This window comes from Chelonia mydas, chromosome 24, assembly GCF_015237465.2.
Source record: "Chelonia mydas isolate rCheMyd1 chromosome 24, rCheMyd1.pri.v2, whole genome shotgun sequence".
In the NCBI taxonomy this organism is placed as follows: Eukaryota; Metazoa; Chordata; order Testudines; family Cheloniidae; genus Chelonia; species Chelonia mydas.
In genome coordinates, this window is record NC_051264.2 from 4,077,841 (window position 1) to 4,091,746 (window position 13,906).

Consider the following 13,906-nt stretch of genomic DNA (forward strand, 5'->3'; position numbering starts at 1 on the left):
CCCCCGTTGCTGGCTGGCCTGCCGGCTAGGCGACAACAGCCTACTACTGCTGCTAGCTGCCGGAGCTGCTCCGCAATGGCCCAGAGGTCTGTGCTCTGGTGCTGAAGTTCCCCTGTTCAAGCCCTGCCAGAAGCTGGAGGCTTTTCATAGGCAGTGAGGGATATTTCCAGTAGAGTTGGTTCAATTGGTCTTTGTCCTTCATAGGATCATAGAATACCAGGGTGGGAAGGGACCTCAGGAGGTATCTAGTCTAACCCCCTGCTCAAAGCAGGACCAACCCCCAATTTTTGCCCCAGATCCCAAATGGCCCCCTCAAGGATTGAACTCACAACCCTGGGTTTAGCAGGCCAATGCTCAAACCACTGAGCTATCCCCTCCCTCCTTCCCTCCCTGCAAAATGAAGCCTGATGCCAGGCTCAAGGCAGGGTCCATGGACAACACTGCAGCCTCTTGTGGCTCTGACTTTGCCATCCGGGGCTGCAGCCCCAAGAGGGAGCTGGTTGCCTCGTGTCCAGGAGCTGATCTCTGGAGCCAGCATGAAACCAATTTAGCCCCAGCTAAGCTGCTTCCAGAGAGCTGATCAGAGGCCTGGGGACGCATCCGGTGCTGGTTCCCAGGCTGTGCTCAGTCACTGTGTGTCTGTGTCTCACGCACTCTGCTGCTTGCTGGCCACGGACTCCCATCTCTCTGCTCCATGGCCCCCATCTCGGTTTCCATCACACGCCCCCACCCCCCATACAAGGGGGGACTCAGGCGAGGACTGGCAATGGGCTGAGCATGGTGGACGAAGGCTGGAAGCTGGTGGGGGGGCAGGGAAGGAATCCAAGTGTTGCAGTCCCTGACTTGCCCAGCTCTGCGAACCCAACACGCTGTCAGAGGCAGCGCTAGCCCACTGGGGGCCCTAAACAGGAATATTTTGCCCCCCCCCATATTATGTCTCACTCATCCCCTAAAAATACGAATTGCACTATTTCCACAAACCAGAGCAACACAGCGCACGCTGCCCCACCTGTGAAAAAGGCAACGTTAAATCAAATGAACAGTGTTTTGGGGGTAACACTAAATCGGCCCCCCCCACCCCACCCCTGGAGCTGCTTGGGGCCCTAAGCAATTGCTTCGTCTGCTTCTGCCTAGCACCACCACAGCTCTCTGCCACAACCAGTAGTAGATCCCTTATCCTCCCTGTCCCTCTGGTGAACCGGGCTACACGGGCCCAAGGGATTAATGCTCAGGGACAGTGTTCGGCTCGGCTCGCTCCCTCTCTCTCCTCTTCCAACACCAGGGCTGGGTTGCCAAGCAACCTGTGGTACCCGCACACAGTTCTCTATCTCTTGAGCTAAAGGAACGATGCCCCTCGCTGGCAGCAGTAGTAGACTGTTCTCCTCGAGCAGGCCAGCGGGTAGAGCAGGGGCATGACACACACACTGTAGGTTACCCCAGTGAAGATTGTGGTGCTGATAACCCAGGCCTCAACGCCCCAGGCTTGTCACTTTGTGTCGCTCCCCAACCCGGTGTGTGTTTTGATTGTCACCCATCGGAGCCAGTCACGACATCAGTCCAGTCAACAAACCAATCCGGCTTTGACCCCAGGCTCTGAAAATAAAACCCAAGGAACCTGCTTGCACGTTGACAGGTTTCAGAATGGTAGCCGTGTTAGTCTGCATCAGCAAAAACAACGGCGTATGTCACCTCAAGCTTCAGTGGCTAGTCCATACAGAGGATAACAGCCTACTACCGCCGCTTGTGTAACCCACTGGCCAGCATGTGTTACACACACCCCTGCCCTATCCACAGATATGGGACTGTCAGAGCCCCAGCCACAGAGCCAGTAGCTCAAGCTGGAGAGCTGGCTGCTTTTAATCCTGGAGCGTCCCTGGCTTTATGTCCTAGGCTGGCTAAGACAACGCCTGGCAAACGAGGTCCACGCATACTTTTGACAGAACATTGTCAACGGACCCTCGCACGAGCCCTGCTGGGGGCCGGCTACATGGCAGGAACCAAGTTGCCACCAATGGTGCCCAGATGCGCATGAGCAATGACGAAAAGAAACCACGGAGCTTTACGGTCTCCTTTATTTGGACTTCTCTGTGCAGCCGCTGCAGCCGGCTTCTCCGAAGTCCCTTGTAGAAGCCAGCTCCAACAAACAACACACCAAACGGGTTGTGGCCACGCCCACCGAAGTCACTGAGTTTGCAGGTGTGTCACTGAGAACGTGGCTTGGTCCAGAGCTTGAAGGTTTTAAGCAGTGCAGCCAAGCGGATGGAGGGGGCAGGAGATCAGGGCTCAATTCCTGGCTCTGCTGGGTGACCTTTGGCCTCCCTGTGCCTCAGTTTCCCCATCTGTATAATGGGGCTAATGGGGCTGACCCCTCCTTTGTAAAGAGCTTTGAGATCTACTGATGAAAAGGGCGAGGGAGATGTTCGGCGTTCCATAACCACTCGGCTTCAACTCTTCACCAGACCAATCCTGCTTTCATTCCCGCTTCGGCTGGGGCTTTTCCGCCCGCAGCCGCATTCCCCCAACACAGGTTTAAAGCCTTCCATTTTCTTCTTTTTCCTTTCCCTCCAGGAAACAAAAAGGGGGGGGGGGCGGGAAATCACCTTTGTATGTTTAAAAAAAAAAAAAGAAAAAAGATCAGTAAACCTCTGTCCTCGCAGATCTCCTGCCGGGGATCTGAAAGAGGGTGGTGGAACCACGATCGGGGGACCGGAGTTTATTCAGCAACCGGGGCCGCTGTGGAGGAAGGCTGTCATTAACAGACACTTTCATGGCATGAAATACAACGGCTGGAGAAGCCTCAAGCCTCTCAGCAGTGAAGTTTTCATGGCAAAATGAGCGTCTGACTTCCCGGCCCTGTGGCACAACCCCCCCACTTCAGGAGTTCAGACAGCATGAGGGAGGCCCCAAAAATTCCTGAGGCTGGCTTGGGAATCATGAGATTTTTTTAAAATAAATCTTGGGTTCTTTTCCTTTGCCGTCTGCTTTCTGAGCCTTTAGGGGTCAAGTTTCCAAGATTTTCTTCACAACCATGAGAGACAAAAACTTCTTTTTTTAAAAAAAAATTAAACCAGAGATTCTCACATCATCACATGACTCCAGCAGCTGGAGCTTTAGGAGAAACACCAAATCTCATGGGACTCATGCTAAAACCAGGAATGATACTGCCCATGTCCCAGGCAAAGCCCTCGCTGATGTCCCCAGGGGAACAAAGCCCCAGTTACCTGTCACTGGTAGGTAGCCAGCTAGGACAAGGTGCTGAGTTTTCATCTCCTTGATACAAAAAAAGATGTCAAGGCGCATGGAGGGAGGTTGGTGAAAAGCAACAGACACCTTAGGGCTGGTGAGACAGGTTATGGAGGGGGGGAGATTAGGGGAATGAAGGACTTGAACTTCTGAACCTCAGGGGCTAGTCCTCCCAGCCATCCCGCAGGCAAGACTCCCGTGCAACTGGGTGGCGGTAGGGGTGACTTCCAGCAACCAAGCACAAGGATTGGACAAGGAGGGAGAGGAATTGCTTCACACTAGGGTGGTCCAAGGAGCCTTTCCCTTCCCATCCTTAAAGTCTCTGCACCGCCGGCCTCCAAAGGGAATGGACTCAGTGGGACTGGGAAGATCTTACCCTTCATCAGCAGCCTGGAGAGGAAAAATTTTCTCTAGCCATCTAAATTTCCCGCTTCGGAGGGCAGGGACCATCTTTTTGGTGTGTGTTTGTACAGCACCTAGCACCACGGGGTCCTGGGCTGCGACTGAGGCTCCCAGGCGCCACTCACAACAGATAATAAATAATAACAACGACATCTGGAGGCTTTCAGCCCATCTACCTGCCAACCCCCACTGGCCCAGAGAACACTGCTGCCCATGCAGATCTCTATCTGGGGGAGCCAGCAGCTACGGACCTTCGCTCGAGCTTGGCTGCAACATAGACCGTCCCGAGGTGGGTTTCAGAAAGACACCTCGGGATGAGAGTGAGAGTGCCCCCAACCCTCATCTAGGACCAGCCCGGAGAATGAACGTGCATCCTTGGGAGCCAGGAGATGCAACTTCTCCTCCCCTGGCAAAAAGGGAGGAGGGATTAGACAGCAAACAGGACACCACTGGGAGCCCCCCCCAAGCCGCGGCTGCCCCGAAGGCAACAGAGCTGTGTCCGGTTACGCCAGCTGAGGCCTGGCTCGGTGTGTACGTCCCGGGGGTTGGAAGCATCGTTAGTGTCTGAGCATGCCAGGCCACACAACCTCAGCCTTGCCCGAGTCTCAGGGATCCACCTGTTGCCGGCTCCAAGCTGGAGGCCATCGCTCCCAGCAGCCGGCAGCCATGGAGCTGGTAGAGACCTGGAGCGCCCAGCACCCCTCACCCCCCCAGCTGGAATTGTCGAGTGCAGCGGGGCACCGACGATTCCACCCAGCTAAGGATCTGTCTGTGCCTTGGCCGGAAGGGGAGAAAACATCCCAAAGTGCCTTCAACCCCCCACCCCCAAAAAACTCGAACAAGAACCAAGAGAAAAAAAAAACATAGGACAAGAGGTGAGGGTCCCCATGCCCCACACACCCCACAAGAGCAGTCGCTCGCCTGCATTTCCCACCAAAGGGGAAAAGACCCCTGTGTCCAGGGAACAGCCCAGCCCTCCGCTGTCCAGGCCCCAAGAAGTGGGACATTGTTTTCTAGCCAAGGAGCTGTCTCAGTACGTTGCTCGTCCCAATGGCTTTGCCCGTCAGCGACAGGAGTGTCCGTTTTAGGCATCCGTCACCCTGCACCGCACCTCGAAAGCGTCGCCGACGGAGCAGGCTCTGCGCTCGCGGAGCGCCCCGGGTTTCCCCTTTGCCCAGACACTCTCGGCTGCAATTCAAAGGCCCAGTCACCATCTCCCCCAAATCGTTAATCAGCTTCTCGCTCTGCCGTCCCTCTCAAAGCCTGCAAGAAGCCCTGGCATCCAGGAGGCAGGGGACCCAAAGGGACTCCTAGGAGGCAGTCGGGGTCTTTCCCCCGCCAAGAGGGATGACAACCAGCTGCTCACGCAGATCAGATCCAATCCCAGTGCTGCGATGAGTGGAAGGGGTATCAGTGCTGGGGATCCCTGGGAACCTGGACCTCCAGGGCGGTCAGTGGCGGAACCAGACGGTCCATTGCATGGACCTTATGGAACGGATAATAGCTATGGGGTCTTCTTTGCTTTGGAAGCAGCCGCGGCCTGGCGCTCCCCGGCTCTCAGAGGCACGGCGCCCCATTCAAGGGACAGCAGTTCCTGGGATAGGCCTGGTCTTTCTGCGGGGCGAGGGCAGGCCCGGGGCAGTCGTTGGTGGCCAGGGGGAGGTGCAGGGCAGCCAGGGTGGAGGGCGGCTCGTCCTCCAGCAGGTTGTCCATCTCCACATCCGAGGGCTGGCAGGAGCCCCGGCGCTTGTTCTCGGCGCTGTAGAAGAAGGAGAGGTCGCGGAAGCTGGGGGTCATGTCGTCCTTGACGCTCTCCAGGAGCTGGGTGAAGCAGGGGCGCTGGCGGGGATTCTGCTGCCAGCACCGGCTCATCAGCTCGTGGCTGGGGGGAGGGAGAGAGGAGGCAGATGGGTTTCAGTTGGATCCGGCCAGCCGGAGGAGCAGCCCTTCCTCGCCCGGCATTCAAGCCGGGGACAGGAACCCGGCTTAGTGCCCTAGGGGCTAAGGGCATCCACCCCCAGAATAGTCCCCACGCACTGCCCTGCCCGTGTCCCCTGTAGGAGTGCCCCAGGGGCGAGCTGGGTCTCCCATTCAGCCCTGGGCCTGTCTGCTGAGGCTGCTGGCGGGGACCAGCCCATGCTCGCGGCGTCCCCCCTGCTAGGAAGCAGGGCCAGGCCTGACTCACGTTCTCCACTGAGCAGGGTGAAGGCCAATTGAGGCCCACAGTACTGTGCTCTCCCCCGGCTTTGGGTCTTATCTAGAGACTCCTGGGAAGGTCACCATCTAGGCCAGCGGTGATGGTGATGGGCACTATTCACGCGAGCTGGCCACCGGCGTTAGACCCAGACGGAGTGGAATGATGTCTGGACACGGTCCTTACACTTAAAGCCCAGGGTAGGACGGGCAGGGGAAACTGAGCCAAGGACCCCCAGACGCAGACGCATCCATGGAGGGGGGCTCTTCCCTGGCCTCCTTCCCCAGGCAGGGAGTTCAGGGGCATGGGAGTGACTTACAGTTTCTCCGGGCAGTTCTCAGGCCTCTCCAGGATGCCATTGTCCATCACAAAGCGCAGTACCTGCTCGTTGGACAAGCCCTGGTAGGGCTGCTCGGCCAGCGTGGCGATTTCCCAGAGCACCACCCCAAATGACCTGCCGGGACACGGGGACAGCTCGGATCAGCCTCCTGCCTCCCCCCGAGAGCCGCAGCAACAGCGTACCCATCGAGGTGGGGTTCCCCGCACCCTCACCAGAAATCACCAAACCAGAGCCCTCATATGCCGGTCACATCATTATTATGTCCCATCCAGCATTGCTCAGTCAGCCAGGTGGATTATGGGAGGATCTCATCTTCCTCCGATGCATCAGGTATTGTCTGCTTGTGACAAAGCGGGACTGTTCTTAATGTTTCCTCTGAATAGTGTGGGGGTGCCTCAGTTTCCCCAGGCAGTTCTTAAGTATCTAGGTGGTGGGATAAGGGTGTATGATCGTTGCAGAGCCCTAGAGGGCAGGTGTGTGCAGGGGTCTGGACACAGAGGATGGCCAACACCCTGTTTCCTGGCAACTGATGGCCTGGGCCCTTCCCCCCTGCAAGGTGAGAGCTAAAGGGTTGGAGAACAAAGGAATCAGGTGACCTCCTGGCCCAGGAAAGGGACAAAGCCTAGAGAAGGAGGGGCTGGAGAGGGTTTCAGTTTGGGGCTGGCTGGGGACAAGGAATGAAGTGCAGACTGGGTTGTCTGGCTCACTGCCCCCCAAAATGGACCCAGCTGAGGGGTCCTGTTCTCTGTACCTACAAGCTCTGTGTTAGACCGTGTTCCTGTCGTCTAATAAACCTTCTGTTTTACTGGCTGGCTGAGAGTCACGTCTGACTGCGGAGTTGGGGGTCAGGACCCTCTGGCTTCCCCAGGACCCCGCCTGGGCAGACTCGCTGTGGGAAGCGCACGGAGGGGCAGAGGATGCCGAATGCTCCGAGGTCAGACCCAGAAAGGTGGAAGTTGTGTGAGCTGTGTGTCCTGAAGACAGTCTGCTCACAGAAAGGAGACTTCCCCAGAGTCCTGCCTGGCTTCATGGGGAACAGTTCCAGAGCATCTCCCGGGGACTCCGTGACACTACTGTTGGGAGCAGGATACTGGACAGGCCAGATCGGTCTCGATGGTCCTCGAACACCTACCAGACATCAGAGTGGGTGTTGAAGATCCCATCCTTCAGGGCTTCTGGGGACATCCAGCGGACAGGAAGCAGCCCCTTGCCTCCTTTCCGGTAATAATCCGTCTCATAGATGTCTCTGGTCATGCCGAAATCTTTCAAGGAAGGAGGAGCCAAGGAGAAAAGAGGTCACCCACCAGGACCATCCATCCTGGCTAGCGCTGAGCTCTCTGCTAGTAACACTGGTGTCTACATGGTGCCTTCCACCCCTGTGGCATGAGGAGGCAGGGGACTGACACCCCAACAGCCCGCTCCGTTTTGCAACTTGCCCAAGTCAGCAGTCACGCTAGGAAAAGAACCCAAGAGTCCGGGCCCCTTGTCCTGTGTGCTGAGCACCAGAAAAAGCTCTGTCTTCTATGCTTGGAGGAGAAAACAACACAGGGGCTGATGCTCAGAAATGCTGAGTGTTCACCCACATCTCCAGTGGGACACAGCCCCTTTGCAAGCCAGGTGCCAAGTGTCCCGAAGCAGAGATGGACGCTGCTCAGTGATGGCCTGACTCCAAGCCTTTTGGGCCAGAAAAATTTACATGCAATGTCCACCTGCAGAGGAGTTTATAAAGTGAGGGGCTGACCCTGCAAGGTCAGCGGGGGCTGATAGAGTCCAGGCCGGCCCAGGACTGAGATGTCCATCACCCACCTCCAATCTTCACCGTGAAGTCCTCTGACACCATGCAGTTGCGGGCGGCGAGGTCCCGGTGCACAAATTTCTTGGCATTGAGGTAGGCCATGCCGTCGGCAATCTCCCCTGCCATCTGGATCATGTCCTTGAGTGACGGGGGGGGCAGGCCAGGGTTGTTCTGAGTGACACATCAAAATGGAAGGGGATGAAGGGCATGTGGCTACTGAGGGGTGGGCTCAGGGGTAGGTACGCAAGTCCCTCCATCAACATCCGTGGACACTTTCTGTGGAAGGAACCACGGGACCAGAGTCCTGGCAGTTCCATGTCTGAATTTCATGGGCTCGGGAGACCCAACCTAGCTGGGACCTAAATTATTTTTGTATTTTCTGTACTGTGGGAGTGGTGAGCAGCCAGCCATGGCGCAGGCCCCCGTGGTGCGAGATGCTGTACAAACACAGTGCAAAGAGATGTTCCCTGCCCCAGAGAGCTTCCAATCCCCTCTCCCAAATGTGGGGCGTATCTTCTTCCAAGCTAATTCTAAATCATCTACGGGATAGCTAAGGAGGTTGGCAGCAGGGCAGGTAGGGGCATAGATAGACATATAGAATGTGTAGGGGTGGATGGATGAATGGACAGTATGGGGATGGATGGAGGGATACAGATATAGAGTATATGGGGATGGATGGACAGATGGACAGACAGACAGTATAGGGACGGATGATGACAGAGAATCAGTGGGCCATGGAGTCCGGACGTGGCCCCTCCATATGAGGCCTGGGGGGCTCTGAGTAGTGGTAAAGGGGGGAACCTTCCCCTGTGGCTGCCCAGGCAGTCCCCACTCTGTGCATGGAGAACATCTGTATCCAGGGATGTCAGCTCCACCCAGCCAAACCCCCTGGGTTCCCGGAGAACAAGCACCTTCCTCCTGCCCTAACATTCCCTCCCCACCCACCCAATAAGCTGACTGGCCACTTCCCAGGAGAGACAGGGCGTCAACCTGAGTTTGGGTCTCATCTCCTCCCACCCCGGCCAGCTCCTGCCTTCCAGGCCCCGGGCAGCAGAATAGCATAAGGCCCGGCCCCAGCGAGCCACCCACCTCTGCGTCCGGTCTGAGAGAGCGGAGGTAACTCTTCAAGTCCCCTCGGGTCATCAGCTCCATAATGACCAGGGCTGGCTGGCCCTGGGACACCACACCGAGGAGACGGACCTACGGCCAAGGCCAGACAGGAGTTAGAAAAGCAGCTCCAAAGCCGGAAGGGCAACCAGACTAGAGGGGCCACTGGTCTGATCCTGTCTGGGCAGGAGGCAAGATCTGATGCTAGCCAGATCCCTGCCCTGGTCCCGTTCGGCAACAGACCCGTTACCGAACTAGATGGGGAGTGGATCGATAGTGGAGCTATAGTGGAGCACATGGGCCCCTGGTTTGTCTTATGGAGCAAGACCCCTGAGTGGACAAACCATGGGGTTATTCTGTGGGGCTGGATACCTGATTGGATAGACGATTGGGCTGTCTTGTGGGGCAGGACCTCCATTGGATGGACGACTGCTTTGTTCCACAAGGACAAGGGTCAGGATATCAAGCTAAATGGTCTGGCCGGATATATCAGCAGATAAGGCAGCAGAAGAGATGGCCCAGTGATCTGGCCGGGCATGGCAAACAAACATTAGCTCCACCAAAGCTCCCGTAAGGGAAATGATGGTGTCTGTCTGGGATGGGAGCTAAACAGGAGGGTGGAGTTGGTTGAAAATATTCCATAATCAAGAGAAAATGGCTTTTTTTTTTTTGTTTAAATAGAAATTTCTGCAGGAAAATGTCTATTTTCAACTAGATTTTTCAGGTTTTCATTAAAAAAAAAAAACCTTGAAAATCATAAATTTTCATGTTTTCAGCTGAAACTTTTCAGTTTTGGGCTTTTTGATGAAAACCTAAAAGAAAGGGGGGGAAAATTCAAGAAAATCTTCAACCAAAACGGTTTCATTTGAGTTAACATTTTTCATGGTGGGAAAAGAATATTTCTCACCCAACTGTCACATTAAGTTAAAATGAGAGCTGGTCCAAATTTTTCAAATTTCATGTAAACGTTTTGCTTGAAAATTTGAATTTTGAGGGGGAAGATGTGAGACACCATTTCAGTGAATTCCCCTGTTTTTCAAGGAGCTGGTCAAATTCTTTCCAAGATTTCAAAATGTTAAATTTTGATGAAAGAAAAACAAAAACCAACAGGGAAAGGGTCCAAAAATGGCCACAATATTTTTAATTAATAGGTTGCATTCTGATCATCTGATCTCCTGCTTAGCACAGGCCAGAGACCCTCACCCAGTGATTCCTACACTAAGCCCATAGCTTGTGGCTGAGCTAGCGCATGTCCTGTAGAAAGGCATCCAGTCTTGCTCTGAGATAGAGACTCTACCACGACCAGCCCTTGTTAGAATCCATCCCCCTGTCCCCTCCCCACCGGATCCACACATACCACGTGGTGACACTTAAACGCCTTCATGACCGAGGCCTCATTCAGGAATTCAATGCGCTCCCTCATGGTGGCCAGCTCGTTGACGGTCTTCAAGGCCACCTTCGTCTCCTCGTCCTCTTTCTCAATGCCCTGGGCAATCCCTTCATAGACCATCCCAAAGGATCCCTGCCCGAGCTCCCGGATCACCGTGATCTTATCCCGCGACACCTCCCACTCATCCGGGATGTACACTGACAAGGAAGACACAGGCCAGGATTATGCCAATGCTACCGCAGGGTGCTTCATGGCTCCCTCTAGTGGCTGAGCCACAGAAGAAAATCAAAGTCTACTACTGCTACAAGCTGAGGGAGCTGCTCCTTTAGCTCGATCTGTAAGTGCTGCAGGTTCCATCCTGGCTGGGACCCCCAGTGTGGGGTTTTGCTTCACGGGCCAAGCTAATGGTTATGGGGATGGGATTAACCCTTTAGGTGACTCTGAGACAAGACAAATGGCTGGTGGTTTAAAACGCTACATTCACGTGCCCACGGGAACCCTATATGTACAACTACCCAGCCATGTGTCCCGCGGTGGGAGTGACTCACTGACAGCCTGATCCTGGCCACCCACAGCTGCCACCAAAATGGCTAGGAGCAGCAGGTGCTCAGCACCTCTGCGGAGCGGACTCGTTACAGCCTGGCTCTAGCTACTCCAAGAATGCATCCAAGTGCAGGACTGGGGCCAAAGAAGCAGCCCCAGAGGCCTTGATAATAAGACTCCTATCTTGTGCTGAGAGATTAAGCAAGGCCCCAGGGTCCAGTGGGTCAAACACTGACACAAACTGCCTGTGCGACCCTATTCTTTTCTGTGCCTCAATTTCCTCCATCCATAAAGTGGCTATATCATTTAGCGGCCCTTCGATGCTGGAACCAGCAATGGCTATTGCTTGGAAGCTGCCCACGTCCCAGCACCTCTCTGGAGAGCGCCGTACGTACTGTCCGAGGTGCTGAAGTATTCTGGATTGACCGAAGCATAGAGCGTGCCGCTGGGGTATCCATCATTGTTCCTACGAGGGGGGAAAAAGCAGGACAAAAATAAGTGCCACACTCCAACAATGTCCAGCAAGGGCAGCAAGTCATTCCAAGCCAAGCAAGCTCCCGGAGAATTCCCCAGCACAACGGGGGCCTGCCATAACTCATCCACATCCCAAATCCCGGCAGCTCTGCTCCTCTTAAGATACGGCCCAGGGCTGGCAATTCTGGAGCTACGGTTCTCAGCGGATGTGCACAAGGGGCTGATTCTCCATTGCTTTGTGCCTGGCATGGTCGTTTACCCCAGGACAGCGACGGTATACAGAGCTACAACATCCAGAAGGTGATGCATTGGTGCAAGTGACTGCACAAGGGGGATCTGGTCCTTCCAGGCACCAGAAGGCCCTGTTCAGGATGCAAGGAACCCCAGCAGTGTTCCAACAGTGGGCCTGTGTTCCAACAGGACTGAATTTCGGAGCAGTTTGTAAAACGCTCCTGCAAGTTCAGAAGGGGAAGTTGCAGCTACCAGGGAAAATGCAAACACTGAAAATTCAAATCCAGTCAAAATGCAGCCAGAATTCTGCATTGACACCAAGGCCCCTGCATGCCCCATTTTGGTAGCACACAGAGCTCTGGAAGCAGGAGTCGGTGACACTTGACACCCCTTTTACACTGCAGGGGCCTTTGTGTAAATAAGAATCAGGACCAAAGACAGGAAGGGATCTGGCCCCTTTGGGCTACATAGAGACCCAGGGCCATCAAAATACACACCCAGATCTCAGCTCTCCCATTCATAGGCAGAGATGCCTCTGGTTTGCAGCACAAACATGGAGCAGCCTGGTCTATTCAAGCCAGGCTGCTGTCCACTCCCACCAGCCATGGCAGGGGCCATGCCAGCCGTGTCTGGATGGCTGAGGGTTCCTCTGAATCTGCGGGGTGGTTTTTTTCTGAAACCTGATGCAATCTAGGGCTCAGCAGCTGGTGTTTTCCTGTTCTGACTCGGGCAAGCAAATAAACTCGAGGGAGACGGCGCCCTATCTGGGCTGGGATCTGAGAGTTGCTGTCACGTACTCCCGGGTCCTGGGTGCATGAAAGATTTGGAGGGGGAGAATCAGCGCTGGTCACCTCTGCAGAGGGCAGGTGGGGAAAGGGGGGGAAATGAAAGCCCAAGATTGCAAACGGGGTCCTCTAATTCTGGTTCCTCTGTCTGCTGCCATCCCCCCCAATTCCCGTCACCCCCCACCAAAAAACCCCATGTCTTTCATGCAAATCTGACCCCATCCGTAAAGAGCCATTGTTATTTAGTGAATATACACAACACACACACCAGGCTGAGTTACTAGATACGCGGCTGGCCTGGTTGGGTTCTGGCAGCTTTTGAAGCACAGAACAAAGCCTGTTTCCAGGCATATTACCCTAGTCCTAGACACGACCGTAAGGTTTTCAAACACTGGGGCCCTGGAATCACAGTGCCTCCAGTCCTGCACTTGGGCAGGGGGATGAAGGTGTGTGGGGGGGGGGGTCCCGTTTGCTCTCCCCGTATTCCAGGGAATGGAACCTCTCGCCCTGGACAGCTCAAGAAACCTCACTGCAGGCCGCTGTGCAAAATGCCGGCAAGAATTCGCCACACGCTGGAAACAGAGGCTCAGGTCTTGCCGGGCGTCCCCTGTCTGGAGGCCCAGCCTGGCAGGAAATGGGAATAGAGGTGGCTTTGTGCCCCCTGAATCCTGAGCCGGCCCAAGGGAGTCAGGGTCTGCCCTAAATACAAAGGAGCATCCCACAGCTGGGGCACAGCCCCTTCCAGCCATGTCCCCCCCTGCACCCGGGGGGTGGGATGACACTGGGTGGGGGAATCTCTCCCGGCTGGGTCCCGGCTCCTTTCCGCTGCTCCTCCCTGGGACTTAGAACTGGGGAAGTGGCAACAGCCAATGGGATTCCATAGCCCGGTCCCGGAGACGACTGGCTCCAAGCCCAGAGCCAGTGGGTCCCACACTCCCAGCCTTCCCCCGCACCAAGCAGCTTTACCTACCTCCTCTTATAGTAGAAGAAGACTAAGACAACCAGGCAGCTGATCACCACCATGAGGACGATGGGCATGACGGTCAGCAGCACGTAGAAGCCGCCGGACTCCTCCTCGGCTGCATGGGGGAGAAGGGGAGGAATAAACAGGCCCGTCACTGAGACTCTAGCAACAGAGCTTCCCCTCTCCTGCTGGGACGTGGGCACAGAGAGCACGGCCCAGTGGGCCCTCTCCTACGCCAGTGGCCATGACTGGTGTGGCGAAAGTAAATCAGGAAGTGTTATTTACTCCTTCTCCTCACACAAGAACTAGGGGCCACCCAATGAAATGAATAGGCAGCAGGTTTAAAAACAAACAAAAGGAAGTATTCCTTCACCCAACGCACAGTCAACCTGTGGAACTCCTTGCCAGAGGACGTTGTGAAGGCCAAGACTAGAACAG

General features: G+C 55.4%; 1 protein-coding gene across 2 annotated transcripts in view; it reads right to left on the reverse strand.

Moving 5' to 3' along the window:
• Positions 1–2,054: 2,054 nt before the first annotated feature.
• INSRR (insulin receptor related receptor) overlaps positions 2,055–13,906 on the reverse strand; it is a 41,944-nt gene continuing 30,092 nt past the window's right edge. The window contains exons 15-22 of one of the 2 annotated variants that reach the window (XM_037883471.2): positions 13,475–13,583; positions 11,410–11,480; positions 10,439–10,668; positions 9,064–9,174; positions 7,986–8,145; positions 7,312–7,441; positions 6,159–6,293; positions 2,055–5,527 (exon numbers count right to left, since the gene is read on the reverse strand). In XM_037883471.2, coding sequence (XP_037739399.1) covers positions 5,203–5,527; positions 6,159–6,293; positions 7,312–7,441; positions 7,986–8,145; positions 9,064–9,174; positions 10,439–10,668; positions 11,410–11,480; positions 13,475–13,583 — 1,271 coding nt within the window. In that variant the 3' untranslated portion in view covers positions 2,055–5,202. The remainder of the gene's footprint in view (positions 5,528–6,158; positions 6,294–7,311; positions 7,442–7,985; positions 8,146–9,063; positions 9,175–10,438; positions 10,669–11,409; positions 11,481–13,474; positions 13,584–13,906) is intronic. The other variant, XM_043535058.1, reaches the window with a different exon arrangement.